General features: G+C 41.6%; 1 protein-coding gene across 4 annotated transcripts in view; it reads right to left on the reverse strand.

Annotated features, from left to right (window-relative positions):
* Positions 1-27,812, reverse strand: part of SLIT3 (slit guidance ligand 3) — a 517,687-nt gene that overhangs the window by 180,041 nt on the left and 309,834 nt on the right. For all 4 annotated transcript variants that reach the window (XM_067304842.1, XM_067304843.1, XM_067304841.1 and 1 more), the window contains 2 exons: positions 17,112-17,183; positions 12,184-12,347 (listed from right to left, as the gene is read on the reverse strand). In XM_067304842.1, coding sequence (XP_067160943.1) covers positions 12,184-12,347; positions 17,112-17,183 — 236 coding nt within the window. The remainder of the gene's footprint in view (positions 1-12,183; positions 12,348-17,111; positions 17,184-27,812) is intronic.

Consider the following 27,812-nt stretch of genomic DNA (forward strand, 5'->3'; position numbering starts at 1 on the left):
GAGACAGAGAGAAATGCCAGGGCTGGGCAGGAGCACCTCGGAGCAGTGCTTGCTCTCCAGGAGGTACCAAGGATGCCTACACCAAGGTCAGATCTTCAACACGGGCTTTATCATACAAGTCTGATGTGCTTTCTGAAGAGACTCTAGTAATATACTACCTTTTCATTAGGACACAACACCAAAAAATCCTGTCATGCATTGCCAGCTATCTTTTAAGAGTCTGTAGCTGCTGGTACTGCATCTAAATCAACATCTGTAGAAGATTCGGTGGAGCTCAGCTCATCGCTCCATGTTTTGTGAGATGCAGTACTGCATAGTGCCCAAAACTAAAGGTACTGTTTGAAAGGAGGTTATATCATGCCCTCCGGAGAAAGGACAGATACACCAACCTTGCTTGCACAGAAAGCAAGCAGCAGCAGTAACAAGGCACTAATTAATAACGTCACTACGCTAGGCATTATGAAACGTCCTAGCACGTTTTCAAGTGGAGAGACTCAAAGCTATGTCAGAGCATTACTCATGCTGGCCAGTGAGCCCTTCAGGTCCTCTGTGAATAAAGACCCAACAGACAGTTGACTGAAGCCAACGGGAGTCCTTTCATTTACCCTAAATTTGGACCAAAAGCCATTTACCCGTGCATTTCCACTAGGAAACAGGAACTTCTATGTGAACAGAATACTGATTTAAGGCTGGATAATGACTAAAAAAATCACCAGTTAGATAATCACAGAAGTTCATGGAGATGAAATAGAGAAAGCAACCATTACATCTTTATTTTTAATACAGATGCAACTGAAATGGGATGAAAAAACAACAAAGTTGTTGTGTGATATGGAATCTAAGCTTACAGTGAAGGAAAAAAAGTAAAGCAAAAAAACAAAGCAAAGAGGCTGTCTCTGTGTGGACTGTGTGTTTTCCATATTTAATCAATAACTATATTTCTCATTTCACCTAAAATACCCTGGAAACAGGAGTATTTCTATAAACCTAATTTCTCATTATGTGCCTGAATTCTCTGAGTGGCCCAAAATATCAGCTACTCCTGTCACTGTAGAATGATATACTGTGATAGGAGTAAAAATACTTTTGATTCCATTCTGAATGCAGCCCTTCATATTTGGTTAAATTCTTTCTTTCTGATGAGCAAAAACAGATCTAGACTGTATCTCTGCAAGCTTTAGTGATATAAAATGACTTTGTGCATAAATGGATGATCATTGTTATCAAATGGTTTTGCTTATGTTTTTCTTTTGGAAAAGACAAAACACTATATTACACATGAACACTCCGCAGCCACTTAGTCCATATTTCATCAGCTTTTACATGAACAGTCATCTGCTGAGCTAAAGATTTCCTTAATCATGCTATAAAAACAGAATTTGAAAACTGATGTGCATTAAACTGCAATTAAATGAGGATGTATGCTTAGCTCCATGGCAGATCTGTAGAATCAAAGCATAAAAAAAAACCAACAGAGAGTTTAATCAGATGTTTGTATAGCTGTGGAGAGATGCTAAAGAAAGGACTGGTCAAGAAAACAAGTCCAAGTAGACTATGGAATTTGAAGTTCTGGAAATTAAAATGTGGATATGATTTTCATATGTATACACAAAGTAAGAATAAAGAGAGATCCAAGGTCCCAAGGCAATTCAGCCTCAAATTAAGGATACTTCACATCTCAAAATTAATTTTCCTTTTGCTGGCAATACTTGTTGAAATGAAAAGACCCAAGAAAAGCATAAATATTTCAGGCTTCCTTTTTGTGTCATTTATAAGTGTAGTAAGGTTCTTATTGTATGAATGCAACGAAAAGAAATGGCCATGAGAAGCCAGCTGCATGCACAGTATTTCTCTTCTGAAGTTCTCCTTACTATCTGTCATCTTATCAATTCAGATTTTTTCAGTTATACAGCAGCACTAGTTCACCATGTTAATTATATTTTTGTCTAAGAGATAAAAATGATCAACTCACTTATGTATTTTATTATTAAAAACAACACTAAAAATGTGGAAGGTAGGATAGGAATCAAAATTAACAAAAAATATTATGGTTTTTGTGCCTCTGATGTAAAGGAAAGATAGCCTCAGTGATTACAGTATTTAATATCTGGCATGCTATTAGCCTGTACCACTTAATTTAACAGTCTCAGACTGGTTAGGCAGAGAAAGGAGAGACTTAGGACCCAGCAGTTTACAGTGAAATTAAGTACTCTTTTCAAATAAGCATCTCATTGGCCTCTAGCCTTTCAAGAGCAGCAGACAGACTGAAATTATGATTAGAATATAATGGATATGGAGTTTAAATGTCATAGGCATTTAAAATAAATTTTGCAATGACTAAATAAACCAAATAATCTCATTTGCACTGGCACCCAATTATGGCACACTAAGTAGTGTGCTTTATTACCTTCTCATCTATCCGACTGCCCTTACAGCAACTCTTTTCTACCAGGAAAATGCTAGTTATTTGTCAAAAATTTTGATCGATTTTAATACAAATCTGACAGGATGTATTTACTGGTTAAAAATCTGTGGTGACTTTAAATCATTTTAAGTATGGCAGACATTAAATTATTGATCAATAAACAAAACAGTACAAGTATTGCAGTTCTGTGGACACATTATGACCTTCTGTGGTTTAATAAAATGACCCACTGGAACTTTTCACAAAGCAGGGACAGTCAGTCATTGGCATCTGAAAGCAATTACTATTACATGAGCTATAATACAGCTTTTACTAGATTCCCAGCAATGCGACCTCAAGAAGATACCTAAAACAGATGTATTGCTCCTGACTAAGTGTTTGCATCCCAGTATTAAAATACACTTGCGTGCTTATAGTACTGTGGAGAGATATGGGCAAACCAATCACAACTAACTATCCGCAAATTTAACATTCCTTGTTGATGGCAAATATGCCACTAAGGGAGAAAAATTTGTACAAATGTGTTTGTTCTACAGCAACGTACAGCAAATGGTTTATGCAAATATTTCCATCTCTGGTCGTTCAACAGTTTTTCACTGAGCACAGCATTATGTATTTATGATTAGTGATTTGGACGCCTGATTGATGATGATAATACTTACCATCAAGTTCATGGTATGCAAAAATGTGCTTGTCATGAATATTCATTATTTGATTCAAGTTCACTGTTTTGCTGAACGTTCCCAAACAGTAAATTTATTTGTTAAAAATTCATGGCATGTGAGCATGACTGTGCTGTAGGCACAGTCAACACAAATTGGTTTACAAACAAATATTTAGGAATAAATAGGAAATAACCAACTGCAACAAAAGGACAGGTCTGAAAAAGCCTACATTATTCAACAAAAATATACTTTGAGAATTTCAAAAGGTACCAGTAAAGCAACACCTAATGAAAATCAGACATTACTTCACATTGTCTTAGCTGAAAAGCAATAATACTTCTAACTATTTCATTAGTAACAATAGCCCAAAAATTGCATGGAATTTTTCTAAACAAAATGGAAGATGGTAAAACAAAGAAACAGGCTAACTGGTAGCAGTTGAGGTCTAGTAGGCAGATTTGTTCTATTAAAGGAGTAATAGAAACTGCAACACAGTCTGGGAGACAACTTAAATCCTTGCTAAACTATGACAAAGTTGTTTTCCTCTCAGGGAATTTTATTCCCTGTAAGTCTTTGTAGGAGACATTGAAAAATTGGAGTGCTGGCACGTCTCTGACACACTGAGAAGCGCGCTGAGCCCCTCGGCCAACATCCTCCCGCAGCCCGGAGAAGACAGGCATTTCCCCCGAGCACCCAGGACTTCACTTCCTCACTCTTGCGCCCTGAGGAAGGCTGTTAGCAGATATTGCCCTCTCTGGTTTTGTGTGTTATTTGCTCTTCCAAAACAGACTAAAGACAAAAGAAACACTGCTACTAGAATTTTAAAAGACATAGCGCATCTGGAGTCCAAATAGCATCTGTGCACACTCATTTCATTAAAACCAGTTCCACAATTTGTACCAGGCACTGTGGGAGGTCCATATGAAGCGAAAATTAAAAGAGGTCCAGAATGATACAGTGACCTTATAAATAGATGCAGGTATAAAAATGAAGAGGAACACAAATTATTTAAGGGAAAGGATAATACCTGCACGAGATCAAATGATATATAATAGTCACGATCAAATGTAGTCTATCAAGGGAGCATAGCTCTGGAATGGCCTTCTGAACAGGATACCAGGATTAAGGAACCTGAATTGCTTCATGATGAAGTTTGATAAAGTTATGGAAAGGGACAGGAATAGTTTAAGACTATGTTTTGAGACCTGATTTAATGGTGTCTGAAAAGGAGGCTGAAAAAAGGCTTGATCCTGTTTGACTGCACATTTTGCTTTGCTTCTGGGCTCCCACTGTGTCCTGCAGCAGCTAAAATAGAAGTTCTTTTCCTTGACTTCTTAATGCAAAAGTTGGTCTCTTAAGGAAGAGGACAAAGATGGGGTTCACTTTCCTCAGACACACTGAAGCATGAAGTATGACACACTGAAGTTCCAGCCTTTGGTCTTTTGTGAAAGCGCTTTGGTAAATTCAAGCTGCTTATGGTATATGGAAGTTACAGAATAAAAGTCTTATGGACCTTCTGGTCTAAATGCCAGTGATGCCAGTGATTACAAGGAATAAACTCAATGAACCAGGCGATCCCTTCAGTTTTAAAGCAAATTTATAACATCACTAAATTTCATTGTCAATAAAACAGAAATTCACATGTATCTGACACTGACTGTATGTAAATTTGTATTTGCCGCCTACTCATTTATGGAATTTTGCAGTTACTTTATAAGCAGTTCTACGAGTTCTTTTTATTTAAGTATCTGGACATGTGCTGCCACCTAGATACACATCTCAAACAGAAAATGAAGATAAAAATGAAGAAGTCTATGGATTTGATTCAAGGGTTTGGCCACATACTCAAATCCAACCCCAATCCTTCATATTTAACACACTTAACAATACCCCTCTTCCTGAACTATAGCTCAGGACAAGGCTATGGTACCAATCTGTGGCACCACCCAGTGCCGTGAGGCATTTCCATTGTATACCAAAACATTATGATCGTACTAGTAATAAAACAAACCACTATTTTTGTCCACTAGCATAAAAGCTAATCATATGATTATTCTTACAGCAACAGTTCAAAAGCCAAATGGCTGAATAATTATACCCCAATCTGCCATCATTACACAAGCATTAAAGAACTGCACAGGGAAAGCAAATCCTACACCACTTCAGGGAAAGACAATTCCATAACAAATGCAATTACACTGAAAAGGTATGACATGATTTTCTGGCAGAAAAACTAAATTTATCGTAATTTAAAGCCAATTTTCAGCTTTGGTCTTCAAAGAAATATTAAATGCCTGAATAAATATGTACGTATCCCTGAGATTTCTAGGATAGTCCCCAAAATAAAAAAAAAAACTCTGTAAGTGGCATCTTACACGTGAAACAGTCCAAGTGTATTCTTAGATTATGAAACAACAGAGCTGCAGACGCCACAGGAAATTTAAATTGCTAATAAGTAACAAACTTTCACGTGTGTAAACAGGAACCTTCTTCCATTTAAGAAAATGGAAATAGAAAGCAAACTCTGGTAAGCAGCAGGGAGCATCTCTGTGACCCTCCTACAGCATTTCAGTTCAGGACCAGCTAACAAATGCCTAGCACTGAAATGTTTCTTTACACTAGACCTCAATTTTAGCTTGGGGTAGCAAATTACAGCAGGAGGCAAAGATTCTTTCAGAGTTCCACAAAAGGTTTTGAAGAACATATTCAAAACACAATTTTTTCAAAAGGCTTTAAAAGTCATACAAGCCCGACGTGCTGCACAGAACCCACTGTAAGAGCACTCGTGGGATCGTCCGACGGTCTCAGGAAGTACGAACCAGCTGAGGAGTGACAAAAACATATCATTTGTCTAATACAAGTCGCAGGTCACTCGCTTGGGAAGAGGCCAAAGTCAGATGGAATGGCCGAGCTCACTTCCGAAATGGAACGAAACAGCGGTACGTCGAGGACGCCGGCACGGCGGCAGGTGCCTGTCCACACGCGCGCGCAGAAGAAGGCCTCCCGCTCCGCCGGCTCGCGCGGGCTGCTGGGGCCACTAAGGCGAAGGGCAGCGGCAGCCCTTCTCGCCGGCACGGGGAGGACGGCACGCGAGAGGCCGCTCCGTTCCCTCGGGCAATCGCTGCTGCTCAGCAGCGGCCACATCTGCAGCGGCAGCAAAAATTCCTCCCCCCTCAGTTTCCAGGGAGCCCCCGCTTTCCGTGCTGGCAGTACCTCCGCGCCCCGTGCTCAGAGGAGCGGACCCGCTGCTCGCTCTACTACTGCACAGAGGCTTTTAAATAGGAGCAGATGGGGGGAGCTCCCCTCCCCACGCGCTCTTCCTTTGGCATCTTCCGAACAGTCTCGTTAAGATAACAAGCTTGAGGAGTGTTATTTTATTAGCTACTCATTGTTGGTTTTCTCCTCAACAATATGCTACAAAGTTATCAAGAGAAAAATGGAGCGAGACAATCTACGGAGTTTCGTGGTCTGAGGCAGAGAATAACAGCTATGTTTTAAGACTCTTCGACCTACCTTAAAAAAAAATAAATCTGCTTCCTTATTAGGGCTTCCAGTCTGCATTAAGCAGCAAGAAGCTAACATTTTTTCCTCTTTATTATACCTCAGCTGCAGCTCCACCATATGAAACTCTAGATCTTAAATTGAGATTTGAATCAATCCAGTATTTTCTTAAAATCGGTATCAGTTTATTTACCAGAAATCACTAGACCCTTGGTTCTGATAATGATTTCTCTCTGGCATCAGTTTCAGACTGATGTAACTCATAACGAACTTTAACCAATTTCCTCCAGATTATACAACTTAATTTTCTTCAGGTTCTTGTAGCATCCTCTGAATGGGAACTAAGGATCAAGAACCAGAAAAAAATTCTAGTTTCTAATGAAAAAGAGAATGATTTATGTAACTAAGTTCCTTCTCTGCAAGCCTTGTTTCATTATTAAACCGTCTTAGAAAAGCCGTTAAAAATTATCTATTTTAAATGTACATGTAGCTAAATTTCTTACTGTAAGATATATAGAATAAATCAGCTCCAAATTAATTTCAAGATTTTAAAAACTGATGAGAGTCTGTGGCTTCCTATGTGAGAAAAGCCTGCATTCATTAACTTGTGTTGGAAATACACATCCCCGGTCCGTTCTAAGAAATCTCATCTAATCTCCACAGCCCATTTTAAAAGGCACTGGCAAGAACCGTAACAAGCCTGTATCAGCGTGGGCCTTCAGGGTCAGCACCAAGCCCCAACACACTGCCCGAGAACTGGCAGCAACAGTATGGTAGAAAAATTGGTTTCCTTCCCATATCCACTGAAGCCCACCAAAGGTCTCCACCTGCTCACCTACCACATGGTCTCTTTTACAAGAAACCACTGAGAAATGATGACATTCGAGGGAGCTGTTCTGACGGCATCTAGCCAGGGACAGCTGTGGTTGGAGCATGCCACTCATCGCCAGTATGAGACACGATGCACTTGAAGCAGCTTGTTTTATTCTTAGACATTCAGTTCACATGGATATTTATTTTCACTGAAGGTCATTTTTTTCATGTATATACTTAAGAAAACCAGCACTTTCAGAATTCACCACTGTAACAAAATTCAAAAGGGGTCACTCAGTGGGTCCTGCACAGAGCACTGAAAAGATGAAGGCCCTGCTCTGCTGACTGGGTAACCTCATAAACTCACCGCCTCCGTTTGCAAACGCAGGTGGCAAGGCTCCGCGACGTGACATAATTGATCAGTATGTTCACCAACCTCAGCTTCAATAAGTAAAGAGTACTTAGAAGAAAAATCCAAGAGCCACAGTAAAACTTACACAAGAGAAGAAAGACTATCCTGAGGGGAGAGGGAGGGAAAGAAAGAGATGGAGAGTCAGACAGAAAGAGAGAGAGAGAGAAAAAAAACAGTTTATCAGTGAAACACCTGAACGTGGCAAGGAAGCTGGTTTTCATCCAGGCAAAGACTGGAGGGCTCTAGCAGCTACCAAGCATCAGCCAGCCCCCCCAGATGCTTCTCTGCAAGCTCAAGTAACATAAAAATAAACAGTTCCCAGGCACCACAGTGAAGGTAGTATTTCATCTGACATTACGTCTTTGCTTAGTGTACCGTTCCTCTTGTTACTGCGTTGTGGCAGTGAATTGCAAGGTTATGGTGGAGAGGAAAAGCAGAAATTTATCATACTATTTGGAGCTTATCAGTTGGGGCACGCACCCTACAGCTGTCACACACTACCCCTTCTCCAGTAGACTGTCCTAAGCGAGAAGTGTACCACAAAACACTTCCCCGAGTTCAGCTGTGCAGAGGAGGGAGCATGCCTGGAGGTTTCTTGGGGAACAGATGGCTTTAAGGCAGAGCTCCAGGAAGGCTGCTCCATCAGGGGCGACTCTGGAGGAGACACCTCCTGCCAGGAAGGGACAGCTTGCCTCAAAAGCCAGCCAGAAGGCTTGGGGTGGTGACGGGACAGCCAGCAGGACCTCAGCATGCCCCAATGGCAAGGGGCTACCCACCTCCAACCCTCTGCAGTCCCCATTAATGACCTTTCTCTGCCCTCTCAGTAACGCAGATCCGATCAGACCTATTTGCAAACCTTTCTCCAGGCAACTGCACGTTATTTAACCCTCCATGTTTATCTAGTCCTGAGCCAGATGCTCAAAGGCATGGACAAGTAAAATCTAGAATAGCTTTTCCACTGCTTACAACTTGCCTACAAGTGCCATTTGAATTAGCACTTTTATAATTTACATGCGCGTGTTGAACATTTCTGACAGACTGAACTCTCAATTTACATAAGTATATCAACACATAATTCTGATTTCAGCAACAGGGTCTTGAGGGCTTTTGCACCTAATGTTTCTAAACAATTACTCTACAGGACCAGTAGCGTGGTGCCCCAGAAGGAATTAAGCAACTTGGGCTCCAGTTATAGTATGCATCTGTCAGTGTTTTACCTTGTCTTTGCCAATTTATGTTATTCCTCAGTATATAGGATTTAAAATTTACTTCATAAGTAACATTTGTTGTAAAATTAAAAAAATGCATTTTTGCATAGGGATTAAAACAACCAGAAAGCATTTTTTTTTTTTAAGTATCTTTTTCTTCTTTCCCCAAATTGTCTTCTGCATTTCATTCTCCTCTTCCTGGTTGAAGCTTGCAACAGCACAATCTTTGAATGGGAATGCTCTGACAAAGCTCCTTTTACTGTGTAGGAAAAGCTGAGAGTTTTCTTTTCCTGTGATGATATTCCCACTTCCATAAAAACAGAAGTGCTTGAAACTCTGAGCCTGTACTGAAATAGAGTAGCTCAGTACGTTGTATTTCAGCACTCCATAACTACGATGCAAAGGCAGCTTTCACTGCTGGCTTGAGGCTAGTTACTGTGGATCATTTAATCTTAAATGGTATAAAATTCTTTTACAGAGGGACAAGTTCAGTTCACTGCTCACCTCCTGTCCTAGTCTGACTTCATAGTCAAACATGACCAAATTACACTGTAAAATCAGGAATAAAGACTGCAGTAAGGAGCTGGGAAGGTTTATATCCTCTTTGAAGTACCTATCCATATAGGGTTTTGTGAAACTACCAGGTACAAAGTGGGGTTCTCTCCTAAATCTTCCCCTAAAATGAGCTCTTCAAATGCATTTCTTTTTCAGAATATTTATTTAACTTTCCAAATGTGAGATAAGGGATACAGCTGATGGACTGTCTCACTGGAAGCTTTTTTCCTTAATTTTTATCATTTTATTTTTTAATAAAAAGCAGGCCAACCTTGATAGTTCTCTTATAGGGGAGGGGGAAAAAAAAAAAGACCATGTCTTCCTATACATTCTTGGTCCAACAACACTGTCTAACATCTTTTTCTCTTTTGGAAATCATGATCTATGCAGAAAGCTCCATTTGGATCAGTACTGTCCACTTGACATTTCTCATTTGACAATTCTTATTTCCTCTCCTGATTTAAACAATCCTTTTTTCTTTCACTTCACTCTATCATAAATTCCAATAGCTGAGCCCCATCTGAAACTTTTAATTTCATAAGGAAGAAATACTGTGGTTTCTTCTTTGGTAAAATGAGATTCCGCTAATAGCTTAACTCATTTATCCATTTATTTTTATCCTTCTCTCTCCCTAGACTGCTATATCCCTAAACTTCTCTTTTGGTTCAGATTTTAATGCAGTTTTTCAGATGTTCTGGCCATCCTCAAGTCTCCCCAACTGCATGGAAGTTGCAGGCGCTCAGCACTCTTGAAAATCATGCCACAAAAATCACTGCTGCAGGACTTTGTTTTTCATGTGCCTATTGCACTTCACGCACACCTCCAGGACTGGGAATAAAGTTAACATCCATGGTTTAGCTAAGCTTGGGACCAAACCCTCATCCTTTAAGTACAACCATTTCTCTACTGTTTATGGTCACACTGTTTATGATCTGAAACTACAGAAAAAAGGCATTCCCAAAAACATTCCTAGCGCCAACACACCTAGAGCATTTCCAACGGCCAGCCCACGTACCAAGAGGACACAGCCCTAGGGAGTGGACACAGGGAAGGCAACAGACAAGTGAACAAAAGCAAGCACACAGGAGATTAACAAATTCTTGAGAGTCCTGTTACTTAATTCTTGCTTTTACTCCCTTCAGGTGTTTACAAAAATACCTTAAAAGTAGCTAGGTCAAGTCAGCTATTTTGGTAGGTGCTTTACTGTAACGTCAGGCAAAGTGCACTAAAGTACAACAAAACTTCCCCACAAACTAAATTTGCTCCTCTCTGACTCAGACTCTAAGATGACTCTAAGGGCTTTCAGGCTTATTATTTGATATGCTAAGGGACATTTTTTTTTTTCCATGTGGCTAGTCTGCTGGGAATTAATCTGAAAGACTTATTGTACAAACCAGAAGGGACCTACCCTCTACAGACCCTGACGCAGTATTGGCGCTATTACGGCTGCTGGGTCTTCACCTGGTAGACCTGCGTGCTCAGGTCCTGTCTGATCCAGGTCAGCGTTCCCAGTTGCCATCTTGTATGAGAGAAGTGACCATGACCATACCTTTTTCTTCCCTCTTTCATACTACTTCCATGCGCTAGGCTTATCTTTTAAACTCAAAGTCCTTGGCTAGCCTAACTGCGGACACCATCGGTAGCTGTGGATAACGTACAAAGGGTGGTTGTAACGCTTACGGGTATCTGTCCAGCTGCCTTTTTTTAGCAGGGTGCTCAACTCTTTCCAGGCCCAGAGCTATGAAATGAAGAACACAGTATCCAAAGACCCGCAGGCTATCAAGATTAGGACTCATGTCTACTTCATAACAAGCTCCCTTCCCTTTTACTTTTTTCCCTCTTTTTTCCCTTTTAGCCCTACAACCACCATATTCAATATGTACTGCAAAAACTTGTCTGATACCTTCCCTTCTTTTTTACCACGCATTGCCATGCCTCTGCTCTCCAAAATCTCTTTCTTTCAGCCAAATTCAGAGATCTCTTCTTCCAATTTTACTTTTTTTTTTTTTTTTTTTTTTTTTTAAGAAAACGCATTTCAATCACAAAAGAGCCAAGTGCAGTTCAGGAGACTTGATGAATAGGCCCAATATACAGATACAAGGTTTGTGGGTTGGGCTGATATCATCAGCCGCATTTATCAATGAGGAAACAGAGAGGGGTGAAATGCCGTGGCTCACTAAGAATCCTGCTTCAATCCCAGGGATAAAATCTTTACCTCTGGGTCCATAATCCAGTCTTTTATCAACAGATTCAGATGAGCATTTACTTTTTCCTTTCCTTTTTATTTCAGTCAGCTGTAGAGCTCTTCCCTTGAGAAATACCAAATTATCCCCACTTCACTGATTTCTTATGTTGATACCCTTGCCAATACTACAGTAGAAAAAATCATTTAAGAACAGAACCACTAACCAAAACACAGCAATTCATATAAAGCTGGAAAAAAAATAACAATTTGATATACTATCACACAGTTTAGCAACGATGCAACCAAAACAGCACTGCAACAGAATACAACTAATATAATAATCTTCCATCCACTGTTTTCCTGTGCATTTCAACATAAAAGTGTTAGATGATAGGCAAATGAAGAATTGGTATCATTACCAGAGCAGAGAAAGTCCTTTTTCTGAACCTCGGCCACAAGGAAACCCCGGAGGCTGACAGGTGCCAGGCAGAAGGTGAACTGGCCGATGGTGCGCCTCTGCCGCAGCCAGTCGGAGAGCCAGGCCAGGTGGCAGTCGCAGTGCAGGAAATTGGAGTGAAGCCGCCTGCAACACACACAACCGCCCTCAAGTTACACGCGGTGCTTCGACACAAGACACAGACCAGAGCGCACACGCAAGCCTGTCTGCTGCTTTTCTACAGTGCAAGTGGGATCACTGCAGGTTACCAGTTCCAGCTGAGCCAGGTTGTGATCGTCTGTGCTGCCACATCATATACAAACAAATACACACATGTAAATTAGTATCATGATTTAGAATGTCTTTGAAGGATAAAATTAAGTGAGACTATAACCATAATGAAATACAATTACTTTTAATCAAAAATAATCTGTAGCCCTGATCACCTGCCTACAGGTCCATCACGAGTTGACCATTCTGCAGAAAAGAACAAGCAGAATTTAAGATGCCTCAAAGTATCATTTTGCCTGTGATTTTTTTTATCAGAAATAAATGCATGAACGTGATAGCTTTAATTGAATCCAAAGAATGACTGATATAAATAACAGAACGAGGCTGATAAACAAGCTAACAGATAATTCTTTCTTCTCTCTCCTTTTTAAATTAAAAAAATACAGAGGCTATTGATACCTTGTATATTCTTGCATTGCCTCTACCAGTTTACCAATGCTCTTTTTACTGTGACAATTTAAAGCAAGTGTTCAGGTTATAAACAGGAATTTTTAACTCCTGATGAACAAGAGGACCCCAGCAGCACCATGCCGCAGGGCCGCGCAGGGACTGTGGCCAGCGAGGGAAGAGAAGGAAAATCTGCTTTACTGGGAGGGTGACTGAGCATTGGAGCAGGTTGCCCAGAGAGGTTGCGGCGGCTCCATCCTTGGAGACACTCAAAAGCCGCCTGGACACAATCCTGGGCAACGTGCTCTAGGTGACCCTGCTTGAGCAGGGGGGTTGGACTAGATGATCTCCAGAGGTCCCCACCAGCCTCAGCCCTTCTACGACTCTGAAGATCCAGCCCCACGGCTCCCCTTCCCTGCTCGGCTCACGCCTGCCCCTGAAGACTTCCATAAGCATTAGCATGTTCAAATAATTAAATAAATAAATAAAATCTGTAAAATGATGATGCATTTGGGGAGTGAATCCAGTATTTCTGATAGCTACTAAACTTCAGGTCAAAACAAAGCTCAGGACATGATTTATTTCATTCCTTGCAACGAGTCATAGGTTTGTATGTTATAGCAAAGCTGAAATGATAAAACAGATTGAAAATCCCGTCAGAAATGGGTAGACAAAGCATTATTCACTAATATTACAGGCATTACATTAAAAAAAGCCCACAATTGGTGCGCAAAGGATTTAGCCTTGTCCATCCAGCAAAGGACTGAACCGTCTATCTGCGAGACCTCCGGATGGTGCAGCGGCCGCACGGGTCAGCAGTGGCGCCGGGCTGACAGGCACGGAAAAGGGCCGCAAATCGGGAGCCGGGAGTTTATCCTGTGAGACCCAACACACCGGCCTCCTGGGTACGCCGGAAGATGTGACTGACGGAAGAAGGATGGGCTAGAAGAACCTGTTTTTAGAGATTACGTCACTATTTAATTGACAGTGCAGTAAGTTAGATTTCTGTGAAATGTTTTGTTATTATGCACCATTCATCTTTCTGGAACATTTTGATAAACATGTTGTGTTGACTGAAAGAACAAATAAATATGTTTACAAAGAAAGGAGAACAAGTATCACCTAGCCAGAAACATCCAGAGTAGAACGAGGCTGCGTTACCTTATAAAGGATCCACTGAATTCAAATCCTCAAAGTATTGTCCCTTCCTACCACAGCAGGCAACCAGCTGTGAACATGAAAAGCACTGAAGTGATTCAGTGCATTTTCAGTTTACCTTTAAATAAAAAATCTTAAAAAAAAATAATGCAATTGTCTATCTCAGCAGTCACTCGCAAGTGCAGAGACAACAGGAGACCTACTATTAAGCAAATAAGTATGGGGGCCAGGTTTTAACATAAATAAAGCCATTTCAAGCCAAGGAAAGCAGATCAATAAAAGCTAATTCCTGTCACTTCCAACCAAGTCTAAAAGATCAATAAAACTTAACAACAGAAAAGACAGTTAAATAAAAAAACACTAGCATGGAAGAGTTGCTTTTTTTAAAGAATTCCTCTAGTGTTTCAAATCTTACTAGCACTCCTTTTATTTATTTATTTATTTATTTTTCAAAGAGTCATGTTGAGGTTGAATATGTTCTTTATTTTTTCTTCTCTGTTCTTAAATGAGCAGGCTGTTTTGAGACCCACGAAGGAAAGGCCATTTATCTGCAGAACTCTCACCGCGCAGGGGGCTGCAGCGTAAGCAGCCCCAAGTGCTCCGGGAGCTCAGCAGTGTCCCGGAGGGACACACACCAAAAAAACACTACCCACGCAGCACCGGACCTCGATGAGCTGCAAACGAGGGCTGGTCCCTGCTTCAGGAATGTTCATTCTAGGCATCCTCTAGAAAAGCTTCTAAAAAACATGTCTAAGTGAGAAGCTTATGGAGAAGGTGGACAAACAGATTATCATTTTTAAAGAATACTATATAGCCACCAAACCATATTGAATATCGGGCCTGATCCACTTGGACTGAATTTGAATCAAGAACCAAGAGATTAAATATTACATCTTAGTCAACCATTATGCCTCACACAGCTTTCCCCTCTCATGCAAAGTTTATCATTAACGCAGGAGAAACAGGTTATCAAGTCAAGCTGGGAAACTAGAGAAAGTATTAGAATATTTCTAACAAAAAATATCTTTATACAAATATTTTACATAGGTGAAGAAAAGCAAATCAGTTTTGCATGTACTCAGACACACATTAGCTGCTAGAATGTTACTACCTGTTTCAAAAAACCCTCGGCTAAACCCAAAACAGAATTATCCTAAAATCTGAACAGATGATGTTCAAAAAGTATTGAATAAATTCCTACCTATGTAACATTGCTTTATTAATAACTAATAACTATAATAAATAAAGTATTAATTGGGAGAAGCGATGGGATGACTTGGGGATAGAAGAAGAATTTTAAACAAGAAGGAGCAGCAGAAAAAATTAAGAAATACTATTTGTTTCCTGTGTTTACCTTATATTAATTGCTATTTTGTTGACTTTTATGTCTCTGATGAAACAGATGGTGGGAAACACAGAAAACTAAACCATTTGACTGTATTTCCACCTGCCTATGTAAGTTTTTTAATCTCTGTATTGAACTGCTTCGAAGGGTACTGCATGTTATTTGGCAGTCTTTGGAGACTGAAACATCCCACTTGATATTGATGAAAGTACCTTTAGAGAACATAAGGTGAACGAATACAAATGCCAGCTTGTAAAGGTGCCCTTTTAGCCACAGACCCTAAATTAAATTTCCAGCAAATCCTTTTAGAGTGGGTCAGCATTCATGTTCTATAAAACGTGGCTCTCAGAATTCAATATAAAAGCTTCCCTTTATAAATCCTATTTATGACTTCCTTCCTTTTTTTTTTTTTCTTTCTTAATTACAGCAGAGGGGATTAGTCACTGTAAGTCTCCAGGGAGCTCTCTACAAAGCCATCTCCGAAATTAAACTAAAAGGAAAATGGCAGAAGGCACCGAGCTCTGGAACCAGGCAAGACCGAGCCGAAGCTGCCAGGCAAACTTTCTGGACCACTCTGGTAGAGGGAGGAGAGGCAAAACTGCAGGAACCTTAACCCTACCCCTATCGTCTTCATCCATTCTCTTCTAAAAGACAAACAGCCACTTTCCATTTAATTACTTACACTAACATCTGTTAATGTCATCCTTTAATGAAGAAAGTAAATGTAAATCAGAGGTTATCTTACACAGATAGACAAGAGCAAGAGCCATTTTTCTTCAGTTAACTTCCCTAGAATAAAGCACGAATACACATGCAGCATCCCTGACACATTTTATTTTTGAGTAGCCTGAAAAATTTTTAGCCTGATTACAATTGCCCTTTCTTTGCTTTTAGGAGTAAACACATCTTGGCTTGTTTTATATTTTGGAGTAAAACCAAAGACACTTTCTTTAAACACAACTTTTCCTGAAGCTGTATATTCCCTACAGGCATTTAAAGGAATAATTTATTTAAAGAAAATGTTTTGGGTGGGCTATGGCTAAATTACACAAAAGTATACAGTCTAATTACAATGTCTTTGTCTTTTGCTCTACTAAGGCTGAGCAGAACTTTTCCAAAGGAATAATATCCAGCTGTAGAAAAATGGATTTGACATAAGGGAAGTTTTTATGGAAAATGTGTTAAAATTAGCGATATTTTGTTTTGGAAAGTAAGTGAAAAGACACTCTTCGACTTTTTCTTTCAAAACAATTTCTTGTTTCAGAAATTGTTTTGAATTTCAAAAGGAAAAATGGGATTTAAACATAGGGTATTAAAAACTTAAATAATCTGATCTATCTGAGCAGTTTTTACAACTTTGGCAATATTTTAGTTGAAACAAATTTTGACCTTACAGAATTTCCTACAGGAAAAAAGTTCCAGTTTCAGTTCCTCGTAAAAACAAAATCTTGATAAAACTGAATCTTACCTATAGCTGGGTAACCAGATGAACGGCTGCAGTGGCGCCGGGGGCACCAGGCCACCCCGGGGGTCGAGCCCAGCCGCCCCGGGGAGCCCCCGCTGCCCTGGCAGCCCCCCGCCGCCCTGGCCCTCAGGGCTGGGCTTGTTTAGTCATCTTCTTCCTCAAAACAGTTTAAATTGCCAAGAGACTGAACTAAAACTTCACAAAAAGCCAAATATTCAAAGAGTTAGCTTACACTGTTGTTATTATTTTCAAAGATATTACTTACAGAGTCCTGATCTTCGGCATGTGATTGAAACTGGTAACAGGAATGCGGGTGATGTTGTTGTTGTTGAGAGTACTGTTAGGAAGAGAAAAAAAAAAAGAGAAGAGAATAACAGACTGATCAATTATTTACATTTCTTCACCAACACTATTTACAGAAACAAACTACTTCAGCTCTCGGTAATAAATCTGCTCAGCTGCAAACAATAATGCATGCTGACAAATATCTCCAAAATAATTTGTGACATGTCAAGATAGATACTTTCAGGGCAAAATAACCAATAACTGCATACAAATGGAGGAAGATTACTATTTCCCATGTCCTGTTCTGAGTAGCAAGAAGCATGGGAGATGAGTTTTTATGTGCTAAGGGAATTGATTCAGGCTTCATTGGCTAACCTACCGCTTTGCTTGAAAAAATGTCGCAGCTTGACTGGAGGAACATCAAACTCATCCACCACAACTTGAAAGCCTTGGACTCAAACTGTTCACTCGTACACAAAAAGGGAGCTGTTGCCTCTCCCAGGCTTGTTAACACAGCTGGCTTACACAGACGGACAGCTCAGATCGCCCTTTGGAAAATGCACGGATGGATGGGTCCTGCTTGCTTGGTTTTCTGGTGAAAAATACATGGGTAGTGGAACGGCCCATACTAAAACATTTCATGACCAAGGTGGGTAAGGTTTGCAACTGTTTTATCAGAGCAGAGCTTAAAGAGAAAATGATCTGAGCTGCTGGTCGGGACCCCTTACCGCTTCTTTTGATAAATGAACCGACGGGATTATCATCAAGTGCGTGCGCTGCTCTCGTTTATGTAGCTCCTCATTATATCCCTGGCTCGCTAGCAAATTGGAAGCTATGAGGTTTACCAAGATGGCAGGGGAAACGCAGAGCACTGCAGCCGGGCACGGCTGCCGCGCTCAGAGGGCCCCGCACTGCAAAGGCAGCGGCCCGGCTTGTCACGGGAACAGACCCGGCAGGCGGCCGCCGTCTACGACGCCAGCAGATTAAAGCTAAGCCAAGCTGGAGCCAGCTTGGACTGATGGACCCGTGTCAGCAAGCTGCGCTTTGCACCCACGCAGCAAGTGACCCTTCCCTTGCCGAACCGGCACACGAAGCGAGCTCTGTCGGAGGCGGCAGGGTTTGCCGGCCGAGCCGGGACCTGCGGGAGCTCTCCGCTGCCGGACCGTGGCAGCCACAAGTCGCACCAGTCACGCACCAGACATCTGACGAAGGTTGTAGGCCTTAGGGCATCATGGCCTGTAGCGTAACGTGCAGCATCAATTCCAGATCCTCTGGAAAACTTGATCATGTCAAAAATAGGACAAGAAACTCACAGCTCAGTACTGGGAATGCAGAGATACGTGAAGCTCTGGGTTGATGTTTTCAATTTCACAATGTGAAAAGCCTCAAATGCAGCATATCGCAAATTCACTGGATACAGTGAAAAGGGAAATGCTGTCAACTTCTGAAGCAAACCCGAAGGGAAGCTGTTATGGGTATTGGCCACCTCATTTTGCAATCCGTGCCCCACAGTCCGTACGGGCCATTGCCACCGACTTACTGCCTGCGGCTGCAGTGCTGGAAAGGCTGCCTGGGAAGGGAAGCCGGTGACTACCAGCATCCCTCTCCGGGGCTGAAAAGCTCCGTCTTTGAAGCCCTAATAATGTCATAGTGACAACACGAATGCCCCACTGTGCCAGCTTATAGGGTGTAAAATGAACTGCTCTTTCATACAATTATTACTGCTTGATTTCCTAATTTAGCTAACGATGCAGGAAAAGTCTTTTGTGGGCAGTTAACCAAATCCAAGCACATACAACAGAATTGCAAAAAGTGAACAAACCCTCTTATAAGGGTGCATATATGTATGCACCAACACACACACACCTCAATATGTATATTGATTTGCTATTTGTGATTGTGCACGCATGTTTAGAAGTTCAAGCAGGACTCAAATTGAATTTCTAATTGCACCAACTTTTCTTCTGTAAACATAAAAATATAATTCCTTCTCTGCCTCAGTTGCCTATTCCATAAAAATGAACTATGCAGCCAGTCATATGATTGTAGGAATTCATTGATAAATAACAGCCGCATGTAAAGTCAGCTCACAAGAATTAAATCACATACATAACTGATGGCTGAATAGGTCACGCAGGGCACTACAGGATTCAATAGAAGCCTTTGAATCCAAGGGAGACTTTCTATTGATTTCCAAAGGACAGGGATTGGATTCAGACAGAATAGAAAGTGACAGCGAGCTATGGTAACTGCGGGCACAGGCCGTATCCCTCTCTCCCAGTGCAATTCTTCATCCGGACGCTGAAAGGTCAGCGTTCACTGTCTGATTCGGCAATTCAGATATATTTTTAGATTTCGGAAAATATTTCTGTTTAATAGACAAAGCATTATTCCAGTCACACCCAGTATTGCTACTCACAAAACAGCAGATGAGAAGGGCCAAGGTTTGCCCCCAATAAACAAAGGTTTCCCATAATTTGTCAACAACTTATACAGCCTCCCCTGCAAAGAATCCCAAGTTGGGGTTGAATTAATAAACTCCTTATACACAAATTTCAGGGATAACGCTAGCAGACTGCCACCGCACAAATGACTTCTTAATATATTATTTCATTGATATTTAAATGTTAACAATAACGAAGGCAGTAAGGCATCTATGATAACAGCAATTATTTCAGGACAAAGAAGGCTGAAGGCTGCAAAGGGCGCTAATCGACAGCGAACTGTCTGCATTACAGCCAGGCTGCAGTCGAAGGAGTTTAACCCTGCTGTGCTGCCGCTGCCGCCGCGGACGCAGCCCTGGCGCAGCGGGAGCCTTTGGCATTCGCACAGGGACGGTGCAGGCAGACAGAGCAGGGCTCTAAGGCACTTGCAAAGCTTTGTCACGCACATGAAGCCTTCCCAGCGAGGATTTTTACGAGCATGAGTCCTGACAGGGAGAAACGCACATTACACTAGTGTATTTAACACGTGACGGGAAAAAATAAATTCTGCTCCAGTTGTCTGTTAGCTGCGTCAAGGTGCCATTCTCATTTCTATCCGGCTAAGACTCAAGTGCATGGAAAAAGGTGCACAAGCATCCAAAAGCGATGAGAAACAGAAGACTTCCAGAATCCCCGGACACCTCCACAATCACATGGGGAAACTTGTATTCTGCCAGGTTCTCCCCAGCCTTACACCTCCCATCTCTTCCAGAGTCCAGCACACCCATGTGCCTTGAAAATGCTCCGTCCTCTCATTTAGAAGTCCTCACCCTGCAAACTATTCACATCCGAGACGCTGAATCAGCAAACTGCGCTTATAGACAATATTATTTATGCCAGCAAACCTCCCACCCTGGGAGGCGACCTTTGACAGATCTTGCAAGCTAAGCAGAAGCGCACTGCAGCCGTGCTCAGGATCCTCCAGGGACTACTTGGAAGACGCATAACGTGGGATTAGCAAGCGTACAGGTGGCACATCCGCCGCTGGTGCGGACTCTCCTCGATTTACAACCCCGGAGGAACCGCTCGACAACCTCACTTCTCTGCCAGTAGCCCAAACTGGTTAGAGGCACACAAGGAGCTGCTGCCTTCCATGCGAAGAATAAAACTGATTTATTAACGACTAACCAGTTTTGCTTTGTTTTGTAGAAGAAGGAATGTTAGCTCTGCAATCCTGCCACAATTTGAAAAGTTACCTGCCTCCTTCCTCAAACTTCTTGTGCACGTGCGATTGCATGCAGGTGCATTTATATTCTCTTCTGACATGCTCCAAATTCTTGTACACCACTGCAGTTCACTGACAAAGAGTTGTTAATTCTACATTAAATGTGCTCACGTTAAAATCATCAGCCTGCAGAAATGACGGGCATGTTTTTTATAATATTTGTGCATTATTTTATACTCCTTTCTCCATCCTCCTGAACAGGAATAGAGGTGTCCAGGAAGAGATGAGAATCAAACAAAATTTCTACTCCTAATGCTAGAAGAAATCACAGAAATTTTGTGGAAGATACTTTGGAAAAAAAGGGAAAGGATTTAAATTTTGAACCTTACTAATAGTACAAGTATCATATTTGAAAAACTTATGAAATCTAAGCATATCTTCATATTCCTTGGACTAACTCAGAGAAGAGAAATCCCAGGCTGTCAGATCAATAGTCAAACCCTGACAATTCTTTTAATGAGTACACAGAGATTTTGTTTCTCTCACTTGAAATTAAACTAATGAAAATTAAGAGCATGTAATGAATGCCAGAATAACTAGTGGCTTATTCATCCGGAATAATAATACTTTTACTGCAATACACCTACCCGCTCTGATCCAGGTAAGTACTAGACATGAACCAAAAGGATCTGCCAATGATGTCAGGAAAAGTTAAATAACATAACAGAATTATCTAAAATATTTATTATTTAAGTTCTTCAATAAATACAACATAAAACAGTAATAGTCAATGTTTTCCAGGCACATTTTAAATGGGAAAATATATAGGAAGGTCTGTTCTACTGCTGCACAAATAACTGATTGTTTGATGACAGTAATTAAATAATATCTGATATATCCCAGGTTAAAAAAGTTATGGTATGCTATGTTATCATTGGTAAAAGGAAAAAAATGCTATACAAATAGCTGTATTTCTAAATGCAAGACATATTCATAAGGTGCATATAATACTAGCTGTATTTTATATATTTTTTATATATATATATATATAAAATATATCAGTACAACATCCACAGTGATATTCTCGTTTACTTACAATCTGAACGGATAAAAACAAAAGGGAAAATGGAAAATAGGCCCTGCGAGGCCAGACCTGAAGACACTCTGGTTTCTGAATGTAACAGAGGCTGCTTGTCTTTCACATTCCACTTCTGCAGCTGATTAGCACAAACAGCTAATCAAATTGAGAAATTATATGATAGATTAGATTTTTGATTAACACTTTTTCCCAAGCCTTAATAAGCATCTACCGTAGTTACCAGAGGTCTGCAGCGTTGCCCGTTCAGGTTTTTGGTGCGCACCAGGCTGCTTGTGTCGCATTCAGCCGACGACGGGACGTTGCAACATTTGCAAAATTCGCAGCTGCAAAGAGGCGTTCAGGCCCATAGACACCCACACCCACCGGAGGAAGGAATTCTGAATGCACCCACACAAATATAAATATACATAGAAACATGTTTAACACCAAGATATATACTGTCAAGTAGTGATAGGTAAATGGAGCAAGAGATCTGAAAAGGAGCCAGCTCATTTAGCGTATTTTTTCATTTTGAATGTCTTGTGCCTTTAGGCACTAGAGATTATTTAGAGGCTCTGCAAGACAGGAGATTTGCTGATGAGCCTGAACCCTGCAAACCACACTCCTCGCTTGGCTACGCCTGCTTCCACGTGTCCACGGGCTGCACTCGCCATTGAGAGGGCCACGCTTACTGCTTTTTCCTGGCTCAAAACGCTCTCACCCCACTGCAGAAAGAACAAGGTGCTGAGTTATCTCGCTGTACGATAAACCGTGTTGGGGAGCGAGACTTTGAAACGTGGGATTTGGGCCTGGAGCCGAAAAGCAGCGCGGCGAGGCTGGCGGGGAGGAGCGCATGAGCCGCTGCAGCGCTGGTAGCGCTAACAACTCTAACATTTCCTTCTGTCTCCTTCAATTACCCCTGGGCTTCATCACAGCGCGCTTGCCGGCTGCGTATGTAATCTGCGTGTTGTGTGTCCATAACACCATGTAATTGGCCCTAATGCAAGATGATTATCTATGTGCATGCAACGGAGAGCTACAAATGGGGTATCTGCGGGCTTGCAGCGTTCCCAGGAGCGAATTACCGTCAGACTCCCCGATTACCGCCTCTCCCATAACTGCCATGGTTTCCAGGCTTCCTATACCCAGTGCAAACATACATTCAATAAATGAGACTGCAATATTTAGTAAGACTTAACCAAGGCAGCTCCAAGCATAATTAAAGCTCTCATGTAAATAGTTTTCCTGATAATGTTATTTGTGTTCAGGAGTGGGTGAATTGATGCCGGAAGGATGGAGCAGCTCAGCCCAGGTCCCCGGTGGGGCCGGGAAGCGAACGCAACCGTCCAGCCCCGGCAGGGAAAGCAAGATGACTTATCCGAGATGCCGAAACCTTGGGGGGATTTGGGTAAATAAAAATGTGTGAAAGGAGGTTTCCACAGTGTACTTGTGGCCTGACACCGTCAAACTTACGCAAGGTAAGTTAGACATCTCTGTCAATATTCATGCACGTAAGCAAGAGGATCTCAGGGTCTGCCTGAAACACTGGAGAGCAAACATGTCTTTAGGTGACTGCATTAGCAGCAAATTATAGCAATAATTGTGACCAAACCTTAGATCTACACGTTAGCACTTCTGTATTACTTGCTCTTAAACCTGACAGTCTCTAACTACATAAAAGGCTGTTGCAGAGGGAAAGGGAATACTCACAAGGGTTAAGCAGGCAGTAATTTCCTTAAATATCAGAAAGGGAAATTTTAGTTAGCTATAGGGGGAATGTTTCTTACAATAAGAACAGGAAAATACAGCAAACAGCTGTATACGGGGAGAGGGCAGCCATCAGTAATTGACGCCTTCAGTAACAGACCACAGAAATCCCCGGCAGGAAGGACGCAGAACTCGATGGTCCCATCGCGGGTGGGACGAGAGGCGACAAATTCCGATCACTTCCAGCCCTTAGGCACCGCCTGGTGTTGCTGGCGGCAGGGGCAGCTTAGCAATTCCAAAACCAGAATCTAAATCTATTTTTAGTAGCTAAAACCAAGACTTGGCACTTGAATTTTATCCACTGCCATAATTAAGGTTTGTAATTAACTTTAAGATTGTGGGGTGAAAGGAGCTGTATTTTCATTAGTTGCAAAATGCTATTTTTTACACAGGTCAAAAGGAATTTGCATTACATGAAATATTTACGACTTCTCGAGGCCTTGGATGAAAAAGTAAAGCGGCTTTGGCACTTCGTCCCTCAGCACTGAGCAGCAGCCCTCACCCTCGACTTCCAAGGCACCCCAGAACAGCTCTTGTCAGGCAAGACCCAAAACGCCACTGCATCTCTTCTAATTTCGGTCGGTTCGGAGCGCCTCTTGTGCTCAGCCCCTTATCTCCCCCCGACCGCTTAAATTAAAGCCCACAACCACCGCGTGGGCATAGAATGAAAGCAACTGATGCTGCACTGATTAATCCATCACTCTCGGCTGTTAGGAAACATAATGATCTCACACGGGGCCTTATTCACCGTCGTGCAGCCGCTGAGCTCCGAGCTGACACCTCAAATTAGCAGCAAAAGCAATAGCAGCTGGGTTTGTGTCTCAATATTTGCACCCAACTCTAAAGTGAGTTGGCACTACACAAGTGCTATTTTTAAACACAATGTTAGCCCAGACAAATCATCTTCTAAATAGTCTCCAGGTGTCACGTAAAATCAACAGAAATAAATAAAAATAACCAGTTGCCAATTTGTGGTTTCTATTCTACTGGTAGACTTTTGCTGATGCGCTCGCAAATGTTCTCATTGCAGCAAGACAGGAACCTCGAGCTTCGTTACCTTGGGAAGCTGACGTTAAAGATACGACGAGTCAAAAGGATGCAGAGAAAAGAAAATCTTTTTTTTAGAAATGTATGAAAACATAAAATAAATAAGGTTACTAAGGAATTATGGACAAAACTGGCAGCAATGTTTCCTAATACAATTGCCTGATCCATCTTGTTCTATGGCTGATTTTAATTTGCATATAACTTTCAGATTTTAACTGCTTAAGCTTATTATGAAGGCCAGATGTCTGTGCCAGCTTGATTTTTTTTTTCCATGGAAGAAGTGAGACTACTTTTAAAAACATGAGGCTTTGGGGAAATTGTGTTGTTGTGATAACAAATTCTGGTAATCGCTCCTTTTAAAAAAAAAAAACCTGTTGCATCCCGAAGCACTCAGCTTCCTTCTGTCACACCGCAAGAGTCAGTCGCACTTGCCTGCGGTGCCGGCCTTGGGCTACGCGGTCCTGCAGCGACGGCGTGAAGCCGCCGTGGCGCCTGGCCCTGCTGCGGGGACCGGCTCGGCGGGGAGCTGCGGCCGGGAGCCCCGAGGGAGGACAGGCTGGAGCGGAGCAACCGGCCAGGCAAACCGTCCGGGCCAGGAGACTGGGACAAGGAGCCTGGGTAAAAGGATGAAAGGGGCTACAAAAATCCATACGGGACCGTACAATCAAAGATTGCACATGGGACGCATGTGGGAGCAAAATTACGGTTTCTGGGAACCAACGTCTAGTGGCTGATGGTGAAGCCTTTCTAGCGTTATCTTAACCTCGGCATTTATGGGCTCTATGCACACACGGTTATCGCTGTGCCTGAATTTACTTACTTACGTCAACACATGAAGAAATAAAATAAGCTAAAACAAGATAAAGTAAGGTAACATAGAAAGAGATAAGATATGGTACTATAAGATAAGATAAAAGTTATACAGAGAAAGGTATACAGTTAATTTAGGTGGTGGACTTCAGGTGCAAAGTCAAAAAATGGCATTCACATGGTCTTACACGACATGTCTTCCCACTCCCCTTTAAGGAGGTCTCCTCTTTCTGTGTACAGAAAGATGCATCTGTTTTCCCACACTAGCGTATCATCTCTGTTAGTTGCACCGAATACGTGTACCAGTGTAGCTCCTCATTTTTATTAATGCCTAGGCCCAGGGAGGACTGAAAAAGCTTTTTACAGAAATTTCACTCAGGTTTTCAACCTTTCATATAACATGATAATTCCAGGCAAAAACCACAAATTCAAAATTCAGTCCAGCCTAAAGAAAAATTTTAGTTTTAAAAAGCACCAGTGCAAAGACAAAAGAACACAGACTGAAATTATTTTGCTGCTTTTTATTTTTAAATTAAGGATTTTCCAAAGAATTATTTTTCTAAACTCAAAAATGGCAGAAGAAACACTGTCTTTACTTATTTTTGAATCAGGAAATTTTCTCAAGTCTTTGCCCAAAAGCTACGCATTTTTCAGTACAGTTTATTGGGAAAGACAACACTGTGGTTCTAAGCCCCATGTACATCCATAAGGTTCTTTAAGTATTTGGACTCAGAGAAGGAAAAGCATTTCTGCAAATACTGAGCACGTTTTACAACGTCAGTGTGGTTTTGATGCTTCTCTTCTGGTAGGCAGTTTCCAGATTCGATACTATTTGTCTAGGACAACCAGGAACAAGTCCAACTATCATGACACCCAAACCACTGAATTCAGTGCAAATCCTGTTGCTGATTTCAGCCAGCAGTGAATCTAGTCCCTGCAATCTACTTGCTTAGGCACAGATTTTTACAGAACAGAATTGTACTTAATTTGAATATCTAAAATTTGTCCAATCCTTTAAAAATTCCTGCTTTGATATAATTAAAATAATAAAAAAAATTGCTTTACTTAATATAAAATAATTATTAAATAGATACGCTATTTGTTTAGGTTATACAGACATCACTTATACCGAATATTGAGCGCTCTGTCTTAACCTCTGCAAGCTTGTCAGATATTGCAGTTTATGGATTTCATGCTACTCCTGCCAACATTAACGGAAAGTGGACTGGGTTCTCTACAAAGAGGTCTGAAATCCTACCAGAACATATTTATCAAAAAGATGAAAAAGCATCAACGATACAAAGCCATTTCATACAAACCGTAAGTTTGATGCATCAGTTCTTCAGCAAAATAAAACAGATTCTCAGCTTCCTGCCTGAACGGTTCTTTCCGTTCAGTCCTTCCCAATGCCCAGACAGTCCCACAAACTTAATGCAGTTCAAACTAATGCAGTCCTCTCGATAATTTGAAAGGAGCAAGCAGCTTTTGCCATTTCTACAGCAAAAGGCTGAAGGCATTGGATGATGGAGATTTCCATCACCAAGGTAAAAGGTTTTAGTATAGAATCAGCTGAATGCTATAGTCTATTTACAGGATTCCACCAAGAAAAATTCTAAAGAAATTGATTAAATTTGGATCAGAAAGCAAAAATATCATTTCTCAAAACTGTGTTTTAATTTATCCCATCCTGAGGACATTGCAATTTTAGTGCCATAACCTAATGGAAAAAGCACCTGTTTTGACAGACTTCCCTGCCATAATGAACATATCCTTTTCACACTTTTTCAGTATAACATACCCAGTAACAGAAAAGCCATTCCAAGTGGCAGACAGAGACTGGTTCTCTTCTCAGAATTAAAGAAAGTGACAATAAATGGACGTTACGTTACGATATTAAATCTCACTGGGACTCGCACCACGCCAGCCTTTTGCCACTGCACCAGCTGCCGCAGTGCGGCACCGCCTGACGCGGCTGCGGTGCCCTGCACGCTCCATGTTGACCGCCAGGACCAAAGGAGGGACGAGCCGCCGCATCCCACCTACGCAGCACCCAGCTGCTCCAGAAGCAAAAATATAACGACGAATAGAAAGCTGCCATAAGGTAGTGCTTTTCTAAGATGGTATTCGCTGTGCGGCCAGAGGGGTACCCAGGCCAGCACGCATCCCTCTCCCAGCTAGCTTAGGCGCTGCCGGCAGCCTGGCCGCAGCGTTCGGGTGTCAGTGCAGAAGGCTTTACAGAAGCGTCTTAAATAGCAAGCGCTTGGCATCCACGAAGAGCACGCTGCGAGAACACTCTCATCTCTGTTGCCCTCCGATGGTCGACCTACCGGG

Source organism: Apteryx mantelli, chromosome 14 (assembly GCF_036417845.1).
Source record: "Apteryx mantelli isolate bAptMan1 chromosome 14, bAptMan1.hap1, whole genome shotgun sequence".
NCBI lineage: Eukaryota > Metazoa > Chordata > Aves > Apterygiformes > Apterygidae > Apteryx > Apteryx mantelli.